The sequence below is a fragment of the Echeneis naucrates genome, chromosome 16 (genome assembly GCF_900963305.1).
Source record: "Echeneis naucrates chromosome 16, fEcheNa1.1, whole genome shotgun sequence".
NCBI lineage: Eukaryota > Metazoa > Chordata > Actinopteri > Carangiformes > Echeneidae > Echeneis > Echeneis naucrates.
The window spans coordinates 374,667-396,577 of record NC_042526.1 but is presented as its reverse complement, the minus strand read 5'-3'; the positions used below and the strand labels follow the sequence as shown (position 1 = coordinate 396,577).

The 21,911-nt window shown below is 45.8% G+C and overlaps 6 protein-coding genes across 13 annotated transcripts; 2 read left to right on the top strand and 4 right to left on the bottom strand.

Annotated features, from left to right (window-relative positions):
• The first annotated feature begins 162 nt into the window (after window positions 1–162).
• On the top strand, window positions 163–6,786 carry nedd1 (NEDD1 gamma-tubulin ring complex targeting factor). 4 transcript variants are annotated; one of them, XM_029523950.1, is made up of 16 exons: window positions 163–287; window positions 741–884; window positions 1,362–1,456; window positions 1,594–1,710; window positions 1,843–1,983; window positions 2,099–2,328; window positions 3,906–4,107; window positions 4,481–4,586; window positions 4,772–4,885; window positions 4,957–5,007; window positions 5,079–5,168; window positions 5,280–5,440; window positions 5,525–5,714; window positions 5,785–5,926; window positions 6,028–6,094; window positions 6,346–6,786. In XM_029523950.1, exons 2-16 carry the CDS (start codon window positions 749–751, stop codon window positions 6,448–6,450), a joined length of 1,947 nt encoding a protein of 648 aa, XP_029379810.1. In that variant the 5' UTR covers window positions 163–287; window positions 741–748; the 3' UTR covers window positions 6,451–6,786. The 4 variants fall into 4 exon arrangements, with proteins under 4 accessions (XP_029379810.1, XP_029379809.1, XP_029379808.1 ...); XM_029523949.1 differs by having other exon boundaries at window positions 4,769–4,885; XM_029523948.1 differs by having other exon boundaries at window positions 3,906–4,119.
• lyrm5b (LYR motif containing 5b) lies at window positions 1,386–9,442 on the top strand. Of its 4 annotated transcripts, XM_029523957.1 has the most exons (4): window positions 7,532–7,671; window positions 7,812–7,826; window positions 7,861–7,931; window positions 9,063–9,442. In XM_029523957.1, the coding sequence occupies exons 3-4, from the start codon at window positions 7,887–7,889 to the stop codon at window positions 9,267–9,269; spliced, it is 252 nt and encodes an 83-aa protein (XP_029379817.1). In that variant the 5' UTR covers window positions 7,532–7,671; window positions 7,812–7,826; window positions 7,861–7,886; the 3' UTR covers window positions 9,270–9,442. The 4 variants fall into 4 exon arrangements, with proteins under 4 accessions (XP_029379819.1, XP_029379817.1, XP_029379816.1 ...); XM_029523959.1 differs by lacking the exons at window positions 7,532–7,671; window positions 7,812–7,826 and adding an exon at window positions 1,386–1,402 and having other exon boundaries at window positions 7,883–7,931; XM_029523956.1 differs by lacking the exon at window positions 7,812–7,826 and having other exon boundaries at window positions 7,561–7,671; window positions 7,868–7,931.
• On the bottom strand, window positions 9,320–12,233 carry LOC115057058 (E3 ubiquitin-protein ligase MBR2). The gene is made up of 10 exons (XM_029523951.1): window positions 11,566–12,233; window positions 11,362–11,419; window positions 10,901–11,294; window positions 10,706–10,800; window positions 10,534–10,629; window positions 10,310–10,385; window positions 10,144–10,235; window positions 9,956–10,074; window positions 9,771–9,870; window positions 9,320–9,622 (listed from the first exon to the last, which is right to left on the bottom strand). Exons 1-10 carry the CDS (start codon window positions 11,697–11,699, stop codon window positions 9,551–9,553), a joined length of 1,236 nt encoding a protein of 411 aa, XP_029379811.1. The 5' UTR covers window positions 11,700–12,233; the 3' UTR covers window positions 9,320–9,550.
• Window positions 12,234–12,537: 304 nt separating this feature from the next.
• On the bottom strand, window positions 12,538–15,356 carry sycp3 (synaptonemal complex protein 3). 2 transcript variants are annotated; one of them, XM_029523954.1, is made up of 8 exons: window positions 14,801–15,356; window positions 14,661–14,727; window positions 14,277–14,311; window positions 14,053–14,170; window positions 13,789–13,888; window positions 13,433–13,531; window positions 13,242–13,346; window positions 12,538–13,039 (listed from the first exon to the last, which is right to left on the bottom strand). In XM_029523954.1, exons 1-8 carry the CDS (start codon window positions 14,925–14,927, stop codon window positions 12,986–12,988), a joined length of 705 nt encoding a protein of 234 aa, XP_029379814.1. In that variant the 5' UTR covers window positions 14,928–15,356; the 3' UTR covers window positions 12,538–12,985. The 2 variants fall into 2 exon arrangements, with proteins under 2 accessions (XP_029379814.1, XP_029379815.1); XM_029523955.1 differs by having other exon boundaries at window positions 12,538–13,036.
• A 127-nt stretch (window positions 15,357–15,483) lies between these two features.
• actr6 (actin related protein 6) lies at window positions 15,484–18,590 on the bottom strand. Its single transcript, XM_029523952.1, has 11 exons — window positions 18,277–18,590; window positions 17,842–17,959; window positions 17,701–17,769; window positions 17,477–17,600; window positions 17,171–17,306; window positions 17,025–17,081; window positions 16,548–16,646; window positions 16,343–16,421; window positions 16,073–16,244; window positions 15,836–15,974; window positions 15,484–15,731 (listed from the first exon to the last, which is right to left on the bottom strand). The coding sequence occupies exons 1-11, from the start codon at window positions 18,342–18,344 to the stop codon at window positions 15,602–15,604; spliced, it is 1,191 nt and encodes a 396-aa protein (XP_029379812.1). The 5' UTR covers window positions 18,345–18,590; the 3' UTR covers window positions 15,484–15,601.
• A 508-nt stretch (window positions 18,591–19,098) lies between these two features.
• LOC115057060 (protein FAM3C-like) lies at window positions 19,099–21,634 on the bottom strand. The gene is made up of 10 exons (XM_029523953.1): window positions 21,508–21,634; window positions 21,287–21,319; window positions 21,106–21,186; window positions 20,706–20,795; window positions 20,512–20,617; window positions 20,247–20,305; window positions 20,115–20,165; window positions 19,955–20,039; window positions 19,759–19,885; window positions 19,099–19,470 (listed from the first exon to the last, which is right to left on the bottom strand). The coding sequence occupies exons 2-10, from the start codon at window positions 21,312–21,314 to the stop codon at window positions 19,381–19,383; spliced, it is 717 nt and encodes a 238-aa protein (XP_029379813.1). The 5' UTR covers window positions 21,315–21,319; window positions 21,508–21,634; the 3' UTR covers window positions 19,099–19,380.
• Window positions 21,635–21,911: the final 277 nt, after the last annotated feature.

The following is a 21,911-nucleotide window of genomic DNA, read 5'->3' as shown; positions in this document are numbered from 1 at the left end:
ACAAGTGACAAACACAATACACACACTGTAACACACAATGAACACACTGTAGACACTTTTTCTGACTTTAATTGAAATTAATTCCATTCTTTAATAATTATCTAATGCTATAACACCCAGTGTAGGAGATCTGTTTCGGTCCACGCTTCCGCCTTTTTGACCCTCGCCGGTCTCCGTAGTGGCGGTTTGTCGCTGCTGGCGGATCAAAAACAAAACAGCGTCAAAAACTTTAGTTGAGTTAAAATCTGTTTCAGGATCCGGCTGACCCGAGCAGGTGAAGGCCTGAGGTGAGTCACCTGTCGGTCACTGTCTGTTTCCGCTCGGTTAACATGACCGTCGTGTCTTTTCGGTAACTTTATAAACTCGCTCTCCTGGAGCTAACTGTTAGCCGCCGTTAGCCGCCGGTAACTCACTTCACCACAGGAAGACTGTCAAAACGCTGCTCGCTGAAAAGTGGTTGAAAAGTGGGCTGCTTAGTGAACAGAGCTTCTGTGATGAAAGCTGACCCGGTCAGGTGATTTCTGAACTTTGAACTGCTGTTGTCCGGTGTGTATCCGAACTACCCCCGGAGGAGAAAAGGCCTTCCATGACTACACATGTGTTTTAGAGCTGGAAAGGTGACCGGAAACAGAAGCAGCCTGGTTATTGTCCTGGTTCATCTTTTGTCTCAGTTTGATGCTTTCAAACATTTAGTTTTATTCGGTGACGAAGAAAGGTGACATCCATGTGTTCGTGTCCAGGTGTTGCTATGGAGGAGATGATCCGTCTGGTGTCCACAGGAGACTGTGTGAAGATCTGGGATGCGGTTTCCATGGCACCGCTGGAGCAGTTCAACCCCCACAGCATCAGCCACCCTGTAGCACAGGCCTGCTGGAGCTCCAACAGTATCCTGATCAATAAGATCCAGTGGAGTCACTGAAATACTGTGAGGTTATCATCGATCAGAAGGTTGATTTATACGTCAATATTTACCAAATATTAAAAGTCTTTTCTGGGATTTAAAAGATGAAATTAATTAATGATTAATCTGCTGATTGTTTTCTTACATGCCCTCAGGGAGATATCACCAAATGTCTTGTTTCTTCAGAGCAACAGTCCAAAAATCTGAGGAAGTTCAGTTTATTCATTTCTCTCATTTAAGAAGCTTTAGCTGCACAATGGTTCATGTTTTTGTTGTAAAATGCCTCAATAATTCAGTCAATCTTAGCTGAACGGGGACGTTTGCGGCTAAATTAATCTGTTTACTATTACGCCACGTGAACTCCGTTGATGATTCCTAGGCTGAAATAAAAAGAGTAGAGCCCAGTTGGATAAAACTGGGAGAGATGAGATGGTGAATCCGCCTTGACCACTTATCTCAGACCATTATCTGGTCAGCGCCAGCACCAGCGGAGACAAACTGGTGGTCTCCAGCCTCAAGACAGCTCCAGCTCCAGTGGTGGAACTGGCTGATGGGGTGAGTGCACAGATCTCTCACCACTGTCATGGTTCCACACATTCTGACCATCCAATGGATGTTAAGAGGAAGGGGAGAAAGTAGAAATAACTTAAACTCATAGATGACTGTCACGTTGTCTGTGACTCTCACTGCAGAAAAGGCAGACACGTGTTTGTCTGAGCTCATCGTCTCAGTTTCTGGTCAGTGGAGGTCTGGATCATTGTGTCCACATCTGGGACCTGAAGACCAAGAGACTGCACCGCTCCCTGAAGGTAAGGCACCACACTGGATTACAGTTAGACATACTGCAGCCTTTGTTTTCAAGTGTCATTAGGTTCTTCAGCCTTGTTTGGATCAGATGAGATGGGGCTCCACCTCAGCAGTCTTCCATGTCTGGTTCTTAGGACCATAAAGAAGAGGTGACCTGTGTTGCTTTCAATGCCAATGACAGCTGCATTGCCTCTGGGTCCACTACTGGAGACCTGGTCCTCCACAGCCTGACCACCAACCTGTCCAGCAGGGCCTTTGGCCACGGCAGCGACCAGGTCAGAGACTCTGCTCTCTATCTGAGAGATTACATAGAACATATTAGAATGTGATCAGGTGTTCTGTTGTAGTTATCTGTGAGAACTAACAGAACCCGTCTTTGTTGTTCTTCAGCCCATACATGACTTGAGGCTGTCCATGCTGAAGCGCTCCCTGCTGGGCAGCGTGTCTGACAGCGGCTCCGTGGTCCTGTGGGACTCCAACACCCAGAAGGAGCTCCACGTCTTTGACAGTGCCCACAAGGCCCCTGGCTCTGGCCTGGCCTTCTCTCCCGCCAGCGAGCTGCTGGTGGTCAGCGTCGGTCTGGACAAGAAGATTGTCTGCTATGACACTGCCAGCAAGATGTAAGACCTAACACACTGCCATATTAACTGGTTCAGCAAGGGGGATGTTTTCAAATCAGATCAGATTTATTTGTATAGCGCCAAATCATAACAAAGTTACATCAAGGCACTTTACATATAGAGCAGGTCTAGACCAAACTCTTTATACATTTATTTAAAGAGATCCAACAGATCCCAGATGAGCAGGAAGAACTTCCTTTAAGAGACAGAAACCACGGGCAGAACCAGGCTGGGGGGGGGGGGTCAGCCATCTGCAGAGAGAGAGAGAGAGAGAGAGAGGCATTGGAGGGGGGGGGGGGGGGGGGGGGCAGGAACATGTTGCTGCATGAAGTTCATGGAGTTGAGCTGTAGTACAGAATTCATGAAATATGGGACCAGCAGGTGTTGCAGGAACATGGGATGGAGATGAGTCACCACCTGCAGGATGAGGACAGGGAGAGAGAGGAGAGGAACTGGGAGAGACAGAGACTTTGGCAGAACATGGTCAGTAAATGCAGTATAAATGCTTAGAATTGGGTGAAACTGTGTTTTTTAAGAAGGATGGTTCTTATCAGCGCATGCAAGGGGGGAGGAAAGGAGAGCGAGTGAGAGGGAGGGAGAGAGAAAGAGGGAGAGGGGGAGAGAGGGTGACAGCGAGAGAGAGAGAGAGAAGCTCAGTCCTTCCCCCAGCAGCCTCGGCCTACAGCAGCATAGCTAAAGAGTAGAGGACTTTAACTTTTTAACTATCAGCTCTGTCATACAGGAAAGTTTTAAGCCTGGTCTTGAAAGTTACTAAAGAGTCCGCCCCCCCGGACCGATGCTGGGAGTTGGTTCCATAGAAGAGGAGCCTGATAACTGAACGATCTGCCTCCAGATTTACTCTTGGAGACTCTAGGAACCACAAGTAAACCTCCATCTAGAGAGCGGAGTGGCCTGCTAGGACAGTAAGGAACTATGAGCTCTCTGAGATATGATGGAGCTTGGCCATTAAGAGCTTTATATTTTAAAAGAAGGAGTTTGAATTCTACTCTATATTTTACTGGCAGCCAATGAAGAGCAGCTAACAGGAGAGATATGATCTCTTTTCCTAGTTCCTGTTAATATTCATGCAGCAGCGTTCTGAATTAACTGAAGGCCTTTTAGAGATTTGTTTGGACATCCAGATAGTAATGAGTTACAGTAGTCCAGCCTAGAAGTTACAAATGCATGGACTAGTTTTTCTGCATCATCCTGAGAAAGGATGTTTCTGATTTTCCTAATGTTTCTCAGGTGGAAGAAAGCTGCCCGACTAACTTGTTTTATGTGAGGGACAAAGGACATGTCCTGGTCAAACGTTACTCCGAGGTTTCTTACAGTGGAGCTGGAAGTCAGTGACTAAAACAACAGTTCACCACAATCCTGGACTGATCCTGGTCCTAAAAAACTGGACTGAGTGAACAAGGGATTTATAGGAGCAGGCCTGAGGTGGATTTCTGTATGAGGACAGAAACAGTAAAACCCTAACCCTATCCCTGTCAAATCAAATACTAACAAATACTCAGCAAAGGAAACTATCAACATTGTTTTGTTTAATAAGTTAATCTCAACATTGTCTGCAGCGTCCTGAGGTCCATCCGTGTCGACAGCCCTCTGACCTCAGTGGACTTCACTCTGGACGGTACCGGCCTGGTGGTTGGGTCCACTCAGGGGAAGATCTACCAGTACGACCTGAGGAACTCCAGCGCCCCCACCAAGGTCACTGTGGCACATAAGACCTCAGTCACCTGCCTCCGTTTCCAAAGCAACACCAGCAGACACAAGGTAATGCCGAAGGTAAAGTCTCAAAGAAGGATAAAAAATGTCACATCACTGTTTTTCTCAAAGGTCAACGGGTTCAGTCTTATTAATTAAGAAATCAATGAACTAAAATTAAACTCTGTTGATAATCATTTAGTCGCTAAAATGAGAGTTTGACCCCAAAATCCTCAAATTCCTTCAAGGCCCTGAGAAAATGAACAGCAGCAGTTTCTGACTTTTAGAACCTGGAGCCTTAAAGTGTGATTATTAAAACTCGTTTCAGTTCTTGATCGGTCAGATTTAAGCTTTCAGCCGTTGAAATTGTTTTCTGTTTGACAGGAAGTCAAAGTGATGTTGATGATTATTTATATGGTCTCTCACTCTCTCTCGGTTTCAGTCCAGTAAACTGGGCTCCACTAAGATCGCCAGCACAAAGAGATCCTCAACCAAAGTGTCCAGCATTCAGCTGGACCCCACCCCTCACAGACAGGTGATGGGGACAGGTGCGTTCAGCCTATGGATCCCATGATATTGAGTTACACCTGTTACCATGGTAAAGTGTGTGTGTGTGTGTGTGCGTGTGTGCGTGTGTGTGTGTGTGTGTGTGTGTGTGTGTGTGTGTGTGTGTGTGCGCGTGTGTGCATGTGCGTGTGCGTGTGCGTGTGTGTGTGTGTGTGTGGTCCAGCAGGGGGTGCTGGTGCAGAAGTTCTGTCCCGGGAGGCTGAGGGACATCAGGGGACGGAGGAAAAGTTCACCAGGGTTGGACGGAATAGTCTGGACGTCTTCTCTCCTGTTCGAGATGGTCAGTGTCTCAGATTTCCTTCAGAAATAACAGAATGAGTCCATCAGGACTGATGTCTGTCTCTGTCTCAGACTGCAGGACAGCGGGGACGACTGGAGATGTGCTGTTTGGAAGAACACACGGTACGCCACCTAACCTCAGGTACTCTGAATGATGCTGCTGTATTTGTGCTAACCTGGATGTGTTTCCATAGTTACTGGTTTGGAGCTGTTATCCAGAGAAGGGGAGGGGCAGCAGGTGATCCGTCGGGCCAGTTTGGACATCTTTTCTCCAGTCAGAGAAGGTCAGACGTCTGCTGCTCCCTGTTCATCTTTGTTATAAATTTCTACCTGCCTTCGTCTCCAGGAGGTGTCTTTAAGCTCCACCCCCTTTTATGATCTATTTCCTGTGTCAGACTCAGGTGCCAACCCCCATCGTAAGACCCCCCTGGGGACGCCCTTGGTGGCCTCAGCAGGTCGATGCTACAGTCCACTGTCCGTCTTCCAGACCCCCCCACCAATCAAAGAGGAGGAGCCAGTCAGTGCTGCGGCTGCTGAACCACATGATCCTGGGAAGGTGCTGACCTCTGACCTCTGCTGGGACACTCTCCCTTTCTTCATGTTTACTCTAGGAAACTAAAAAAATTTTTATCATCAACAGTCTGACAAGACCCAAAGCTCCAGTCTGGAGGGTGAGGGTCCAACTACACCTTCATCATCCCAGCAGACCAGTCAGAGCCAGATGGCCCCGCCCTTCTTCACTCCGGAGCCCAGCCTCCGGCGAGCCAATGGGATTCAGCCTGAGCTGAACTTTGACTCACCTGTCCCTGGAGCTCCGCCCACTGCAGCAGGTGACAGTCAGCATCGATTCCAACATGGACGGCTGATCCGAATGTCTAACAGTCCCATCCCTGTCTCCAGGTCCTGCTCTGTCAGAGGCCACCTCCTCCTCTCTGTCCCAGAACATTGCTGAGGTGGTGGGTCAGGGGGGGGGCGCTCCTCTCTCCTCCCTGCAGATCCACTTCATCCAGAACATGATCCATGAAACCCTGGAGGACTTCAGGTTGGTGTCTGACCTTTGACCCCTCTGCCTGCTGCTGTTTCAGTTCAGTTCAGGACGATATGAGTGAAGTCACATGACCTGATGTTTTCCCTCCTCTGCAGAGAGGCCTGTCACAGAGACATCATCAACCTGCAGGTGGAGATGATCCGGCAGTTCTACATACAGCTGGTGCGACCTCTCTTCATCCTCCTCTTTCACATATCTGATTTAACATTAAACTAGAACCAGAGATGAAGAGAGGTCCGGATCTGACCAAGTTCAGTCCAGACAGGAAGTAAACCATCATAATCTGTTGACTGATTGTTTACTATTTATTATTTAAAGTCTGTTATTTTTTAAATGTGTGCATCTCTGGGTCGCATGACGTGACAGGAAGTGATGAGCCTCAGGCTGACTTTCTGTTTTCTGGCATGTTTCAGAACGAGATCCACAGTCTGATAGAGAAATACTCAGTGAACGAGTCTCTGGTGGACGAGATCCAAAAGCTGAAGGAGGAGAACCGCAGACTGAGGGCCAACTACTGAGCCCCACAGGCTCCGCCCCCTGCTCAGACCATGCAGGGGTCAAAGTTCAAGTGTCTCAGCTCAGGGCGGGAAAGTGTTGATACTGCTGGGAGACTTCCTCCTCTTCATCATGTGTCAGGGACTGAAACGGCAGAGTCTCCTGACGTTGATGCAGCATCACAGATGAAGCTGACGAGGAGACGAGACGTCGAGGAAACGTTGGTTTGATGAACCTGAATAATTTAATAATAAATGTATAAACTGTAACTACAGCCTGTGAGACAAAGAGCAGGGCTCACAGGCTCATTCTCTGGACTGTGTTTTTACTGAAGAATAAAAATTAGAAAATGTTCAAACAGTAAATGGACAGCTCATCGTGTTTTTTGACAGCTGGGTTACATTTTAATAAATACAACTAACTGCTGAGCACTCAGTCAATCTACTATAATGAAGTGCTGATTAAAATGACTAATTTTGGATCTGTCCTTCAAAGCTTTTAAAAACAGCTGCTAAAACTACAGGAGTCTCCATGATCTCATATTGTGGAATATTTGGTCCAATTCATGGAGTTGATTCGGCCAATGAGACAAGCTGAACCCTGTCACCCCTGATCATTGTTGTTTCACTGGTCCCATCCAGACCCGGATCCTGGTCCTGGAGGAAGGCAGTCCCTTCACAGATGTTCTGGCCCAGTTCTCCAGGCAGAGGTTGTTCTGTTTTCATGAGTCCAGATGACCCTGACCCTGGACCTCAGTCTCACATCTGCTCCAGATGTTGAGTAGACACACTTTGTGTTCATCATGAGGCTCTTGTTTTGAGTTTAAATCAGAACTGTATCAGGAAACATTTAATCTGTAAATGAAAAACAATTACATGTGTGACAAATATACACAGATTCCACAAGAAAAGCTAAAAAAGCAACTTGAGAAACTTTGTGGATCAATTCTCTATGTTAAAAAATCGTTTCCGTTTTGGCGCCTCCAGCGTGTGAGCGCATGTGCGAACCTTTCGCTGTGGGGGGGGAAGTATCTCTGTGTTCGTGTGACTCTTTGGTTGTTTTTATTGTTTTTTTTTTTAACTGTTCAAAAAGCGCGATAACTCATCTTAATGCGGTGCTGACGTCACGAGCAGGCGGAAACGGAGGAACACCGGAACTCACCTGGTCGAACGCTCCACCAGGTTGACTGAGCTAATGTGGATTTAGCCGCTTTAGCTTCTCTCCAGCAGAGGTCACGTGCGCAGGTAACAGGTGTTTGGGATCAGCTATGATGACGCAACAACCTGCAGGTGTTCACTCACCTGTCCGACTAATAAACTAACGAAACTTGTTCGTTTTTAATGTTTTTCCGTGAAATGATTTATAAACTATAAATTATTTCCAGTTACAAACTGGACAATAATGACGTCTGAGTTTTCACAGAACGTTTCCTGTTTTCAGCCCCGCCCCCTCCAGGACGATGGCCAACCCACTGAGGTCGGAAGTGATTCGACTCTATAAAAACGTGAGTATTAACGACTAACAGCTGAAACGGCTTAAAGCCTCGTTTTTACACCCTGATCCGGGTGTTTTCTGAGGGTTTCTCTTCAGACCGACACGTTGAGGCTTTAACTGGATTAATGTAGAGCTCTGCAACCTTTAGCACTAAAAGAGCCTTTTGGGCCCATTCCCACCAAATTAAAACCCACTCGGAGCCACAAAACACATTTGACCACTAAATTGAAGCTATTACATAGTTGCTTTTGACTTATGCTTTATGAGCGTGTTACCTTTATGAAATAAAGTATGAACAGAAAATGACTTTTTTATTTTCCATTTATTAACGCCAAAGATCAAATTATTTTGATTTCTGACAGAAACAAAAGACACTGGCAATTATTCTTTTTCAACTAATGCAGGCCTGTTTGATTCATTGTAAAATCATAATATTAATAAGGGCAAACGAAAAATGCCTGTTTAAGTCATGTGCTGTAATTCTTTCCTCAGGTGACGTGCAGCATCAACCGCCAACCTGAATATGAAACACAAATACAGTACATCAGTTCAGGGTCCGATATAAAAATATATATTTTCAAAATGATTTCTCTCACCTGGTTAATGGGACTTCTGTCCCTGCACTTCAGTGGACAGCGTATCAATATCTGGGTTGTAAGATGTCGCTTTTAGCTTCATGCAGGATTGCAGGCTCTCATCCGTGAACAATGTTTGCTTTTTATACAGTTCATTTGGAAAAAATCTGCTCTCACAGGTATGTGGAACCAAAGATCGACAGGACTCCCAATGCCTACTTTTGTGTCGTCTATGGCGTTCCACGTGTCGAACACACGTTTTTACAGTTTGGGGAGGCTTTTAATGTTGCCCCATTTGTGCTTCTGAGCAAGCTATTAGCCATTAAAACAAAATTCACAACAGCATATGAACTAAAAACAAAAACCAAACAAAATAAATAAGATCAAATAAATTAATTGGCCAATAATTGTTGATTTGTTATTATTATTATTTATTTATTTTTTTTTTTCAAAATGAGCTCGCCCTAGAGAGCTGCAGGTTGCCGACCCCTGATCTAGAACCTAGACCTGATAGAGGTCTGACTTTAAACTTTCAGTGGAGCTAATAATCTCCTCCTCCCCCTTAGCTGCTCTACCTTGGCAGGGAATACCCAAAAGGAGGCGACTATGTCAGGGACCGACTGAGAGCAGCGTTCACCAAAAACAAGTGGGTCCAGGACCCAGAGCAGATCAAGCAGATGATTGCTCGTGGAGAGTTTTTGGCCAAAGAGCTGGAGGCGCTGTACTACCTGAGGAAGTACAGAGCCATGAAGAAACGCTACTATGAAGAGTAAACGCAGAGTCCAAGTCTGCCGCAACATCCTCCAGAGACACAAGACCAAGATGGGAACAAAGCATCAGATTTATTCGAGGCTGAAGGAAAACCAGAGTGGACGACTGAAGACGCGAGAAGTTTCAAGGTTTTAATGTTTTATTCCTTTGGAATTCAAGTTTAAATAAAATTAATAAAAAATACTGGACAAGTTTCCTTTGACACTGAAACCGAACCCGTCAGCTCCCATAGAAAACAGTAGAAATGCCACCTGCACCCTGAACTAGGGCCAGAGGTCAGAGGTCAAAGGGACGGGGGGGCCAGGGAGTCACCCTCAGCCAGGTTAGCTCTGCAGATGGGACAAGTGATGTTGTCCTGTGGGAACCAAAGAGGGAGAAAATGATCAAACATCAGCAGATGATGCAGTTCACCTAACTAACAATCCCACAATGCAACGGGTGGTCCAACCGAAAAGTCTCAAAACCTCCAGCTGGTTTTTATTATCAGTGTGTGTGTGTGTTACCTTTAACCATCTGTCAATGCACGCAACGTGGTAGTCATGGAAACATGGCAGCATCCGCAACTTCTCTCCATCATCATAGTCACAGAAACAGATCTGACACCTGTCAATCAAACATCACAGTTAATGAAGCCCAGGACAGTGAACGATCCGGATCAGGTCCAGGTCGGACCCGCTGGTGGACTCACTTTGTGTTCCCGCCTCCAGCGGCAGAGCGGAAGGTTTTGGTGGGAAACCTTTGGATTTCCCTTCGACTCAACTTCTTTGAGACGACGGCACCTTGACGCTCCTCAAACTCCAGCAGCGCCTGAGAGGTGACAGATCGGTCAGTCCTCTGCTGTCATGGTTACAGGCTTATCCAGCTGGTCATCCTCACCTCGTAGTCGTTTCCCTGAAGATCCTCTGAAAATGTGGGCACGGCGTTCCTCCTCCTGCCCCCCCGCCGTCGTCTGTGTCGGCCAATCAGCTCTAAAGGAAGATGCGAAGATGTTAAACGCTCCGACATCACAGCTCGGTGAGAAATTCTGTGTCCCTCATCTTACCATCTTCGAAGGCAACTGGAGGAGAAACAGCAGCCAGGACCTGAGACATCCAGCTTGACTCCAGGTGGGCGTGAAACTGGGGAGACAATCACAGTGGTCACTGACACACATGCCAACACAATCGCACAATCACATGTCTTCAAGCTCTGATGAATCAGATCAGAAATGTAGGAAAAAATATGATTGTTTATTTTCTGATTTTCAGATGGCGGTGCCTGTCTCACCCTCTGCTGGTGAAGATGATAGTGAAGCTGATGATGATGGTGGTGGTGCTGGTGATGTCTGCTGGTTGACTCCGCCTCCTCCTGGTCAAACTGGGCCTGATGAAAGAGAGACAAAGGTCAGGCTGCTCCGCCCAGATGAGATATCTGTCCTACCACTGGTGAAGCTTCATACCTGAAGGCTCCTCGCCAATGCTTCATCTTCCTCAAACTGTGCCGAGCGAACCACGGCGTCTTCTTCATCACTGATGATGATCTCCTTGGCCGCCGCTGCAGGGGAAGCCAGTTATTATCATGATGACTCATAATGACATCATGAATCATGATAACCTCAGGGTGTGATGATGGCGGTGGATGGCGACATCCTAACCTGCTGCAATTCCTTGTTCTCCGTTAAGCCACCTCCTCTCCTCCGCCGTCAGGAAGGACAGGGACTCGGAGGGTGAAGCTAAGGACGTCGTTGGACTTTGTTTCCTCTGGTGAAGACAAACAGGACTGGCTTCTCCTGTGGAGCCCTCAGTAACTTCCTGCTCTGTCACCGGGGTGAATGAGGAAGAGGAGGAGGAGGAGGAGGAAGAGCAGGAGGAGGATGGCGTTGACAGCGGCGCCTCATTCCAGCTGCAGAGAGGGTACGACCTCAGAGATGAGGCAGGAAGAAAACCGACATTCTGCTCTCCCATCGCCTCTGCAAGCCGACGCCGTTTGGACAAACAGGAGAAGCCGAATTCGCTGCTAGGGGGACGTCCTGGTCTGCCAACCCCCCCCTGAGGACACAAAGAGGTCAACCTCAGGACACACACACACACACACACGGGGCTCATGGTCACTTACAGTAGGCAGGGCTTCCTCTGGGGGTCGGCCGCGTCTCCTCTGTTTGCTGATCTGAGGACTGACCACAGGGGTCAAACAGGAAATCAGCTGTTAGAGCCAATCAGGGTTCACCTCCTGCCGACCCCCCCACTTTAACCACAGTATCTCCGGTCTGGGCCACTATGGCAGATTGTGGATCCTCCAGGAGACCCAGAGACCTGTTACCTGGGTGTTTCCGGGACAATGATGGACAGGTCCTGGGACAGCAGGTCCGCCGGGTCGAGCAGGCAGCCTCGGTTCAGACCTCCGGGACTGTCGGGTTCGGACGAACCGGGACTGGCTGCCGCGGGCTCATCCATGACTCACAGAGACCTGGTCCGGGTCTACAGTCTCATCCGACCAGGCACAGTCGTTATGGTTCCGTTTCTGTTCAATTCCACACGGTCCGGATCAGAGACCGGACTGTAATTCCGACTACAGCCGGGCCACTCAGCTAGCTGTTAGCTGTTAGCTCAGCGGGAGCTAAAGCGGCTTCAGCGCGCAAACTCGACGATTAATCGATTTAAAATCAATGAAAACTTTGTTGCTGATCGATCCGCCTGTCGGACAGACCGAGTCTCTCTGGGCCTGCTGGCCGGATCCTCACCGGCGGTGAACGGACGGACTAACCGGAGGAGCCGCCGGTCACAACAGGAAGTCACTTCGGTAACACTTCGGGGATTTCCGGTGTCGAGCCGAAAAGTTTTGAAAAGTCCGACTGGAGCCCGATCCGGTCAGTTCCGGTTTCAGTTCAGTGTGTGTGTGTGTGTGTGTGTGTGTGAGTGTGAGAGAGAGCGTGAGCGTGTCATTAGAGAACACAATGAATCAAATGTTGAGTTTCTTTCTGGACTTTTTACAACCAAAGAATGAACCTGGACTCTAAGAGTGCTAAACCTTCATCCACTCCGCTGACCATCGGGGAGCGACTGCACTGGTCTTAAAGAAGTCAGATTGTGTTGAAGTTTATGGGAAAATCGTCTTCCTGATGAGTTTCTAATTTACAGTCTTCAACACATGCTCATGATGATGACGTTGTGAGTGCTGTGTGATTGACAGGCTGGACCACCCAATCAGGACGCAGTACAGAGCAGGTCGGATCCACCTGGTCCTGTAATAATCCTGATTGGATAAACTGCAGCATCAGTAGATTCATGAAGACAAATGTAATCTTTAATATTCAACAATAATAATCCTGAAGGGTCATTCACACAGTGATATTAAGTAGAAACTGATTTAGAAGATCACAATAATCTGCTGAATTAACAATCTCAGCACTCTTTACTCAAACAACTTTTATTTTTGTTCTCAAAACAGATGTTTTTATTTCTTAACTCAGTTCCCATCAAACATCAGAACTGACGATGCTGTCACATCACTGAACCTGGAGGAAGTTAAATACGTGGTGCCTCCCAGAGGCCGAACAGAGGAAGTCAAACTCTCAGTTTTCATGTTCGTGAAATCACATAGCAAACAGTCTGCACAAACATGAACCGAACCGGTAGTACAGGATGGACGTAACCATGACAACCGCTACAACAACCATGGTGACGCCAACAGGCCACATCCTTTATGTGTGATTGATCTGGGTCGTCGTGGTAACAGCATGTCAGAACAGCATGGTCTGCAGCGACTTGCGGACAGTGGCCATCTCCTGCTGCTGCTGTGGAAGCACGTCAACATGAAGGAAATCCAGCTAAAGAACTTTGCAACTGCAAGTTCGTCATTATTAACAGCTGAGAAGTTTAAGGTGTATATATTTATTTGTGTGTATGGAAATAATCCAGGGCAATTCAACTTTGTGTTAAATTACTCTGTCAGCTTTAATCAGACTCTTTAATTTACTGAGCAGGTCCTGAACTCACCGTGTCCATGAGGATCTTCTTCTGCAGTGTGGCCATCTCCTTCCTCAGCTCCTGCTGTGCCCCCTGCAGGAAAGACTCCTGGTTCTTTTCCATCTCCTCCATGGTCTGTACACACAAGGACGGCGTCAGTTCAGCAGCTACATGTAAAAACCAGCAGGAACTGGATGGGCTGCCGAGGTAACATGTCTCACCTTGACAAACTGCTCATACAGATCTCTGACAGTCTTCAGCTTCTGGTTCTGCACAACTCGGGCCTGCTGCAGGATCTTCTGCTGCTGCCTGAACAAATTCTGCAGAGAGAGGTATTCATCACCAACACGTTCTGAATTTGTCACCCTGAACATCATAAATGGAGACATAGACACCCTCAGATATTACATCTTAGTCCTGAGTCCAGCAGAGTTTCCAGGACAAACATCTATCTTATTTATTCTGCTCAGACTGAACATTGAATCTCAGCAGTTGATAAACGTCATTGAAGGCCCTGAATTCAAGTTTAATGTCATATTACATTTTAGTTACAGGAGGATTTGAAAACAGCACACACGTTGAACTTCTCCTCCTGCTCTTCAGCTCGCTGGGCTTCAGTCTCCCATTGCTGCAGCGCCATGGACACCTGCTGAGAGTACTGCTCCGTCATCTTCTGCCTGCAAATGCACACAAGTCAACGCTTCTCACAGCAGTGTCAATGTCAAGGAGCAGAATTTATGAGGGATGAAATAAACGTATGGTGAAGAATATAAACGTGAGTCACATGACTCATGGATTTGTCATCCAGTTCTCTTGGTGCTGTGGAGGGTGGAAGTCGAACCTCTGACTGTGGTAGTTGTTCCACAGCTGCTCCAGTTTGTGTTGACTGCCTTTCATGTAGTTCTTTGTCAGCGACTCCAGACGTTTCTTCTTGGCCTGCATCACCTTGCTGATGTCGGCTGGATCAAACACACAAGATAAAGCTGAACCTTGCCCCATTTATAAATACCTTACAGACTCACTTGCCTCTCAGACATTTTTAGCAGGTTATAAATGAAACATTACCTCCAAATTTCTCCAACATGGACTGGAACTCATTCCTGCAGCAGGAGACAGAAAAAGTAGAGATAAAGTGGAGGAAAGCGACTAAGTACATTTCAATTTTAAAGATAATTGTACTTTAGTTGAATTTTTTTATTTTTTCGACTTAACACTTTTGCAACAAATAGTTTGAACTTTTCAGATTAAATCAGAAAACAGATGCTTTTTCTCAGTTGTCTCCCTGATAGATGCGATCTGGACTAAAAACATGAGAGCAGCAGAGATCAGTTTGAGAAGAATCTGCTTTTAGAACAGGAAGGTACACTTTATTAAGAAGGAAGTATGTGATGATGAGTTATAACATCAGAGCTATGACTGTTTTCTTTGTTCAGTGTGAACAGGTGTTACCCCACAGCACAGGCCGCCTCCTCTGCCGGCCTCTTCTTCGCCATTTTGTCCGCCATGTTAGATTCATCTGGAAGAGACAGTCCAGATAAAGATCTCTGAAAGGTTGAAGGGCTGAAATAAAACCAGCTCACTTCGCCCACCTTCTCTCACGTCGTCCTCGGAGCCGCTCAGCTCCCTCTTTTCGTTTTCTTCTGTAAAATCGAACACTTTCAGGTCGGTTTTGTCGTCCAGGAGTTTCTTCTTCATCTGCCTCCTTCCTGTCGCCATCTTGATGTTTTCAGTCTGAGCTGCTAATGGCGGCTGTTAGCTTAGCTGCTAACGAAGCTAACGGCTCTCCGACAGAAACGCTTTGACCGAAAACACAAAGTTTGAGCTCTGAAATTCTGACGGACCCCTTTCTTTACTTCAGAGCCCCGTTTGGACAGATGAAGACTCGGTGTTTGTTTAAAACAAAAAGATAATTGAGAAGATCACCTGTTCGGAGGCGAACACTTCCCGCCACGGCCTGACCAGAGGAGAGGCGTTTAATGACCGTCAGTAAACTCGAACTGCTTTAGAGGACGGTTTTTCTTTGTTTGTTTGTGTATACACGTCTGTTTCCATTATTCAGAAGCTCAGCATTTCTATAATATTTATAGAAAATTAATAAATTCAAGCAAATCGACTGTTTTTTGTTGGTTCAAAAGCGGCAGCACGGTGTCACAGCGGTTCTCTGAAGGTCCTGTTTGGGTCCATTGCTGTGAGCTGGGTTCGGCTCCAGAACCCCCCGTGGCCCGGAAACAGATCAGCGGAAGAAGATTAATGAATGAATGGTTTGAAAGTATTGAAATTAATCTGAGTTTATCTGAAATAAAAATATAACAGTTTTGATTTAAGCGTATCAGAATTGTTGTGTACTAACAACAGTTGTCATTTGTCAGAGCAGTTGTGGAAAACAATGGTCAAATGTCAAAATTTTCTTCACAAATACAATGTCCATTCTCCTCGTAGTCGTCTCTCGTCACCACCATCTCATCGTAGTCTGGGTTGTGGGCCAGCAGCTTCCCGCCTTCCCACGAATAACAAATGGGACTGTGGGACATCACAATCACTATTAATAACCACATCATCAGTACAGACTCAGAACATCTTCACTTTCAAGTCTCTCCTGAACTGTCAGTGCTGCAGTTACTCACTTTGCAGGCAGCAGGACGGACACAGGGAGGTCGGCGGGGACAAGCGATCGCAGCTCTGCCTCCAGTCGCTCTCTGAAGCCTGGAAACAGAGTGTTCCCTCCAGTCAGGACGATGTTCTGGTAGAAGTGAGCCTGCATGTCTGAAAGCAGTGGAAACTGTTGGCAACTTCGCACATTAGAAGATAAAACAAGACAACGAGATGTGACTCTTTGGCCTCCTGAGCAGCAAACAGCTGACCTTCTGGCAGGGACTGGATAGAGTGGACAATGGCCTCCGGGATGCCCATCTCCTGGATGCCAATGTCTGACGGGTGAAATAGCATCTCGGGAACAGCAAAGCGCTCATTGGTCAGCCTCAGGATCTGCTCTCCTGTCTTATACTTTCCACTGAAGAGCATCTCTTCTCGAGGCTGGAGGACAGACAGAGCCATGAAGGACAACAGCTGTGATCAGTGGACCAAAGATTGATCCCAGAGATTCTGCCTCTTGGATCAGAAAAACTTCTCACCTTGCAGAAACCTTTTTTGATTGAGCTGAAATCTGGAAGAACATAATCCCTCATCACTGAGTTTTCCTCTCCCTTCATCCTGAAAACAGGCCACACAACAGCAATGTCATTCAACCTGCAACCACCAAGCAGACACACAACTGTGTCTCTCTTCATCTAAAACAAGGTGACTAATTCAAAGGAGATCCGAGGAGTCTGCTCTTACTGTGCCACCTCCATGTCTTTATAAAAGTGCTGAGAGACGTAACACACATCTTCTTTCACCTGGTTGATCACATGAGTTTCGTCCATGACGTGTAATTGACTGAAAGACAGAGAAATATAATTTTATTAGAACACTTCCTGTAGTTACATTTTCACAAGCATCACATTTTTGAATTATCAGTGAAATATTGATTATGTGAACAGTTGAATGTTAGAAGCCAAATTTGTCCTGAGATAAGAAAACACAGTTACGCTTTGACTTTATGACCGATGAATTTGTATTTTTAAAACTGCTCATGTTTCTTATTTTAATTGTAAACTGGAAAATCCAACTGTCAGATCAAAGCAGTCCAGGAGATAGTACCATATCGCCAAGTGTGGCCGAGAAATATTTCATTATGGATAATATAAACACTTTTCAGCACAATACAGCAATCTAAACCACAGGTGGAGGCTGCTGCGGTGTGAGGTGGATTACCGATATGAGATTATCTCTTTCAGGTGATTGGTCAGGAGCTTCCCTCCTACATTGATCCTAAAAGACAAAACAAACCAAGCCGGTTAACATTATTCTATTGTCACAACAACTGCAGGTTAAAATTGTTGGCGTTGCAGCCCTCTGACCTGCGGATGCCCTCTTTCAGTTTCTTGCTGCGGCAATAGGGGACGATATGGGTGAAGGAGAATCCACTGTCCACCACCAAGCAGCAGAGCTCTGAGGGTTTGCTGTGGAAGTAGTGATGAGCGCTGAGGGAGCCCGCTGGATGAACACAGGGAGAGACTGTCACTGTGTCTGGCCCACAGTTCATGAAGCCATGTGGACTCTTGTGAACAACAACACAGATGACAATAAGATGTCCCTTTACTCTGAGTCGAAGGGAAGCCTGTGTCCTTCAGTGTGACTACAGGAGCCACCGGCTGGAGACTCACCATTTATCCTGAGAGCCGACTGGAACTGGTACTCCTCAAACAGGATCTCGTTCATGGACTCCTGGATGGACGTAAAGTTGAAGTATGGCTCTGTGATGATGATGCTGGTGTCTGCAAACTCCACCTGAGCCCAGGAGGAACAAACGTCAGCAGAGGAGAGGTTCAGGTGTAATGATGAAACTAAATTATTTTTAAAAACCAACAAAAAAAGGCAAAATAAACACCTTGAACATCTCTTTTCCAAACAGGTGATCCCACACTTTCCTCTGGACGTCCCAGTTCACCAGATATCCCTGAAAACCCAGACCGGTGCAGATGTGACCTGATGTCATAAAGCTCCAGCATCTGTACGGGATGAAACTCACCTTCTGGAAGGGGAGGATGTAGAAGAGACCCGAGGGGTCTTTGATTTCGTCCAGTTGGTTGGCAGTGAAGGTTTTTAATCTGGACGTTTTGGAGCGAAACTGGCAGTTTGGGATGACACTGAGGAAGAAAGGTGGTTAACTTTGTGTTGTCTGGACTGTAACACGTTTCTATCTATTCTGGAGCAGGGTTAGGGTTTCTGTGCAGACAGGAACATCCGGTTTTATCTAACGTTTCTAATCAAGCCTCACCGATTTCGGTTTGAGTTTGACTTTGAGGTTTCAGATTCAGCTGATGCAGGACGGAGGAAAAACGCTAAACAGATCCTTAAATGGAGATTTCATTTAGGACAACAGTGGGTCTCGTTTCACCGGCAGCTGTTGTTAGTTGTTAGTTGTGATGTTGTTACACGTTATACCTGTATGCCTCTAATGTACCTGACGGTCTCTTGGCTGTAGCCGATTTTCGCGGTATAAGCTCCGTTGTCCAGAACTAACGTCGCCATGTTGGAGACAGACCGACAAACAGACAGAGACACAGAAAAGAATTTAAAACAAACACACAAAAATTAACACAAAACACGTTCCACCGAGTTCCACAAATAAAGCTCCGCCATTATAGTTCCGTTCATCCGTCCAGCCAATCAGCTTCGTCTCCTCTCAGTTGACGTCACGCCCTATGCGATGGATCCACCAATCATGAGCGCCGACCTTTTCCTCACGCCCATTGGCTGCTGATGTTGGCGTTCTTCTGGAAAAGGTCCGAGTGGAAACATGTCGGTTCTTCTTTGGATCCGCCGAGCTGAAAAAATAAACACGCTATGACCCGGAACCAACGGGACCAAATATTAACACATCTGTGTTTGAACAATGAGCTGCTGCTGACCTGATGAGCAGTCTGACAATAAACCTCCAAACCTTCCTTTAATGGGAAGATTTCTGCAGAGTAAGAACACGTAGCAAAACAGGAGACACATCCCTTTGTGATTTAATTTAAATCATTATTTCATTACTTTGTCATCCTAAGTACAAAATATTTAGAAAATGTAGTTTTTACATTATTCCATAGAACAGTTATAATCATCATATAGACACAAACTTTTGTTCTTTACCAAGAAAGACATTTGATTTCATTGACCTCTTGCTGTTTTTTTAATCAACAGCTGCTAAAACTTCAACAACTAAAACTGAACAGAAGAAACCTGCAAATGTGTCTAATGCTGCTACCTTCAGGGAGAGACAGGAAATTTCAGCTGCTCATTATGACAACACAAAGAAGTTATTCCTTTAATGTAAACAGACAGACGAGAATTAGATGAAAGAAGAGAGAGGAGAGAGCAAAGTCAGATAATTCAGACTTTTCAAGAGGAGATCAGATGAAACCAGGTTCAGGTTTTGTCCCTGTATCCCTGTCTTCATCTCAGTCCGACTCTGGGGGACTTTCTCTTGTGAGAGACGTTTGTGTGCAGCAGCTCCTCCACAGGCCTGAGCTCTCAGATGGACCTGCAGCTCAGTGTCCCTCAGCTCGCCCACAGCAGCAGCTCACTCCAGATATTTCGGAATGCAGCCGTCCAGACTGATCAGCTCGGGCCAGTTGTCGTATTTATTTTTAGCATTGTCATTTTTCATTATCTGAATCAAACACATAAAAGAACACCGCTGTGAGCCAAACTACAGCAACAAGAAACCAAATGCAATTTAACATTTCAATAACATTACATGATCACTTACAAAAAGAAAGAAAGAAAAGAAATCAAATCTGAATCATTGCATGGCAGCACGGTGCCGTACTGGTTAGCACTACATCCTCATCTTCACACGTCAGCTATTTAGCTTGTTAGCAGGTTTAATTCCAAGCTAAAATACCATAAACTAAGTTAACCCAAATTAAACCACGCTAAGCTAAGCAAGGTCTGTTACCTTCTCGAAGCTGGTGTACCCTGTTGCTCCTTTCCCTCCAACAAACACCCAGTTATCTCTGTATCCCAGTGACTTCACCTGAGAGCTGCCCAGGTCAGCAATCAGCTTCCTGGCCTCGTCATTCAACCTGGGAGAGTTCAGACATGTTCAGACACTGTGGGACAAATGAAGGAATGTTTAATCCATCTGCTCTTACTTTGTGGAAGGTTCATCAAACGACGCCATCAGGACGATGGATCCTTTCTCGATGTTCGTCAGGAAATCAATGAGAGGTTTCACATCTGCAACACAAACACGGAGCCTGTTGTTTCTGATCATCCACATGATCCTCCAGCTGCAGATGTGACGTCACTCACCTCCAGAATACATGTTGAAGTGTTCCATTTTTATCACTTCTGCTGTTTTTCCTGTGAGACAAAGACTGATGAGTGAAGCTGCACAGACTTTCTCATTCAGGATGATGAAGATGAGTCTTTCTCAGCTCTCACCGTTCAGAATAACAATGTTTATTCCGCTTCCAGCATTGTTCAGGGCTCCGCCAAGAACCCTGAAAGAAGAACATCAGCTGATCAAACCAATCATCAGAACTGAAGGAGCTTTAGGAGTCATGAAAGTCTGGAATCTCCCATCCATCTAGTTCATTCTCGGTCAGTCTGAGTGCTCAACATTTCCTCCGAGCCTACAGAGGGACCAGAGCAAACTCCGCTAGATTAGTGAGGGTGAATGAAAGCAGAAAGACAGTGAAACTCCTACATTTTGTTCTGGACACAGATCTTTGCAGCCAGAACGTTCGCTGCTCCACTTTGGATGTAGAAGTTGAAGCTATCCTCATCACAGGTTTTCTGAGAGAAACACGGGTCTGATGGACAGGAAGCAGAATCAACAATCAGTGCCCCATCAGAACTACATCCTTGATCCATCCTGATCAGGTCCTGGCCGTCACTCACCTGAAGATTTAGAGGAGTCCTTAATGGATCCAGTAGAGTCCTTAATGGATCCAGTAGAGTCCTTAGAACGAAGCCCCAGAGACAACTGACCTAAAAGTTCAAGTCAAATATAAAAATATAGACGTTTATTTTTATGAGCTTACATGACACATGTAGTAATAATCATATAAAAGATTCTTAATTTTTTCTAATTTATGTCCAAACATTATGAGTATTTTATATATTTGAAACATATATCTTCATATATTCAGAAGACGTTTACATTTGATAAAACCTTCTAAATAAAGAGACCTTCACTGGACATCAATGAATAAAGTCTCTGATTTAAACTCTGCCGGTAGCAAAAATCCAAATAATCTCAGAAAGAAGCTTTAAAATAAAACGAGGAGCATCAACCTACTAAGGAACGAGATGTTCTCTTTTTTAACCAACATGATGAAAGCCACCAGAAACATCAAAAACAGACCGCTGACCAAAATCCCTGAAGGACAAAGACATCAGACATCAGAGGAGACATTGTGTGTTCATGGGACAGACAAATTAAACTACTGACTCACACACTCTATCTTTGTTGGACTTACTTTGTGTGAAGCTTTGTCGTAACATCATTTTTCCTGTTGAACAAAAGGTTTGTGTTAAACTGTTTCCCAGTGAAAATCCTCAAAGTCAGGATCAAACCAGTAACAAAATCAGGATCAACATCTATCAATAACTGATTGATTGATTTGTTAGTCATTTCATTTCCAGGAGTATCTCAAACAGAGGAAACAGGTCCAAGTCTGGATCACAGCAGAAACCAAACCTAATGGTGAGGCGTCAGAGGATGAGCTGGACTGGAGGACTGAAGGACTGAAGGACCGGAGCTGGATTCAGAGCGAATGAAGGACTCTGGGCTTTAGCTGTCAAGGTGTTGGTTACTGGAACTGCAGGTCTGGACAAACAGGTGGATCCTGTTCTACTTCCTGTAATCCGATCACCTGCAGCCAATTAGCTGCTCTAGGAGGGTCAGAGTCCAACACACTCACCTGATGACATTCCCCAATATTTACTGACACGAGCAGAGACATTTTATCTTTACTTCACAGGCAGGAAACAAAACCAAGAGAGGATGAAATAAGATTAGATAAAATAAGATAACCTTTATTTGTCCCTCAGTGGAGAATTTTGCACGTTACAGCAGCATCGAACATATGAAACACAACGGGA

Bases quoted from the DNA above. Each gene is read 5' to 3' on its own strand.
- LOC115057058 (XM_029523951.1), bottom strand. From the start codon at position 11,699: ATGGATGAGCCCGCGGCAGCCAGTCCCGGTTCGTCCGAACCCGACAGT. The intron at 10,386-10,533 runs GTGAGACAGGCA...TTGTCTCCCCAG, and splicing joins ATCATCTTCACCAGCAGAGG to TTTCACGCCCACCTGGAGTC. The intron at 9,871-9,955 runs GTGAGTCCACCA...TTTGATTGACAG, and splicing joins GCTGGAGGCGGGAACACAAA to GTGTCAGATCTGTTTCTGTG.
- sycp3 (XM_029523954.1), bottom strand. From the start codon at position 14,927: ATGGCGACAGGAAGGAGGCAGATGAAGAAGAAACTCCTGGACGACAAA. The intron at 13,889-14,052 runs GTTCGACTTCCA...GTGCATTTGCAG, and splicing joins AACAACTACCACAGTCAGAG to GCAGAAGATGACGGAGCAGT. The intron at 13,347-13,432 runs GTGAGACATGTT...TTGTGTGTACAG, and splicing joins TGTATGAGCAGTTTGTCAAG to ACCATGGAGGAGATGGAAAA.
- LOC115057060 (XM_029523953.1), bottom strand. From the start codon at position 21,314: ATGATGTTACGACAAAGCTTCACACAAA. The intron at 20,796-21,105 runs GTAGGTTGATGC...TTGAACTTTTAG, and splicing joins AGAGAACATCTCGTTCCTTA to GTCAGTTGTCTCTGGGGCTT. The intron at 19,471-19,758 runs GTAACAGACCTT...TGTTTGATTCAG, and splicing joins GGTACACCAGCTTCGAGAAG to ATAATGAAAAATGACAATGC.
- lyrm5b (XM_029523959.1), top strand. From the start codon at position 7,887: ATGGCCAACCCACTGAGGTCGGAAGTGATTCGACTCTATAAAAAC. The intron at 7,932-9,062 runs GTGAGTATTAAC...CCTCCCCCTTAG, and splicing joins TGATTCGACTCTATAAAAAC to CTGCTCTACCTTGGCAGGGA.
- nedd1 (XM_029523947.1), top strand. From the start codon at position 749: ATGGAGGAGATGATCCGTCTGGTGTCCACAGGAGACTGTGTGAAGATC. The intron at 1,457-1,593 runs GTGAGTGCACAG...CTCTCACTGCAG, and splicing joins TGGTGGAACTGGCTGATGGG to AAAAGGCAGACACGTGTTTG. The intron at 1,984-2,098 runs GTCAGAGACTCT...GTTGTTCTTCAG, and splicing joins TTGGCCACGGCAGCGACCAG to CCCATACATGACTTGAGGCT.
- actr6 (XM_029523952.1), bottom strand. From the start codon at position 18,344: ATGGCGACGTTAGTTCTGGACAACGGAGCTTATACCGCGAAAATCGGC. The intron at 17,307-17,476 runs GTGAGTCTCCAG...GTGTTCATCCAG, and splicing joins GTCGGCTCTCAGGATAAATG to CGGGCTCCCTCAGCGCTCAT. The intron at 17,082-17,170 runs GTCAGAGGGCTG...TTTGTCTTTTAG, and splicing joins CTGAAAGAGGGCATCCGCAG to GATCAATGTAGGAGGGAAGC.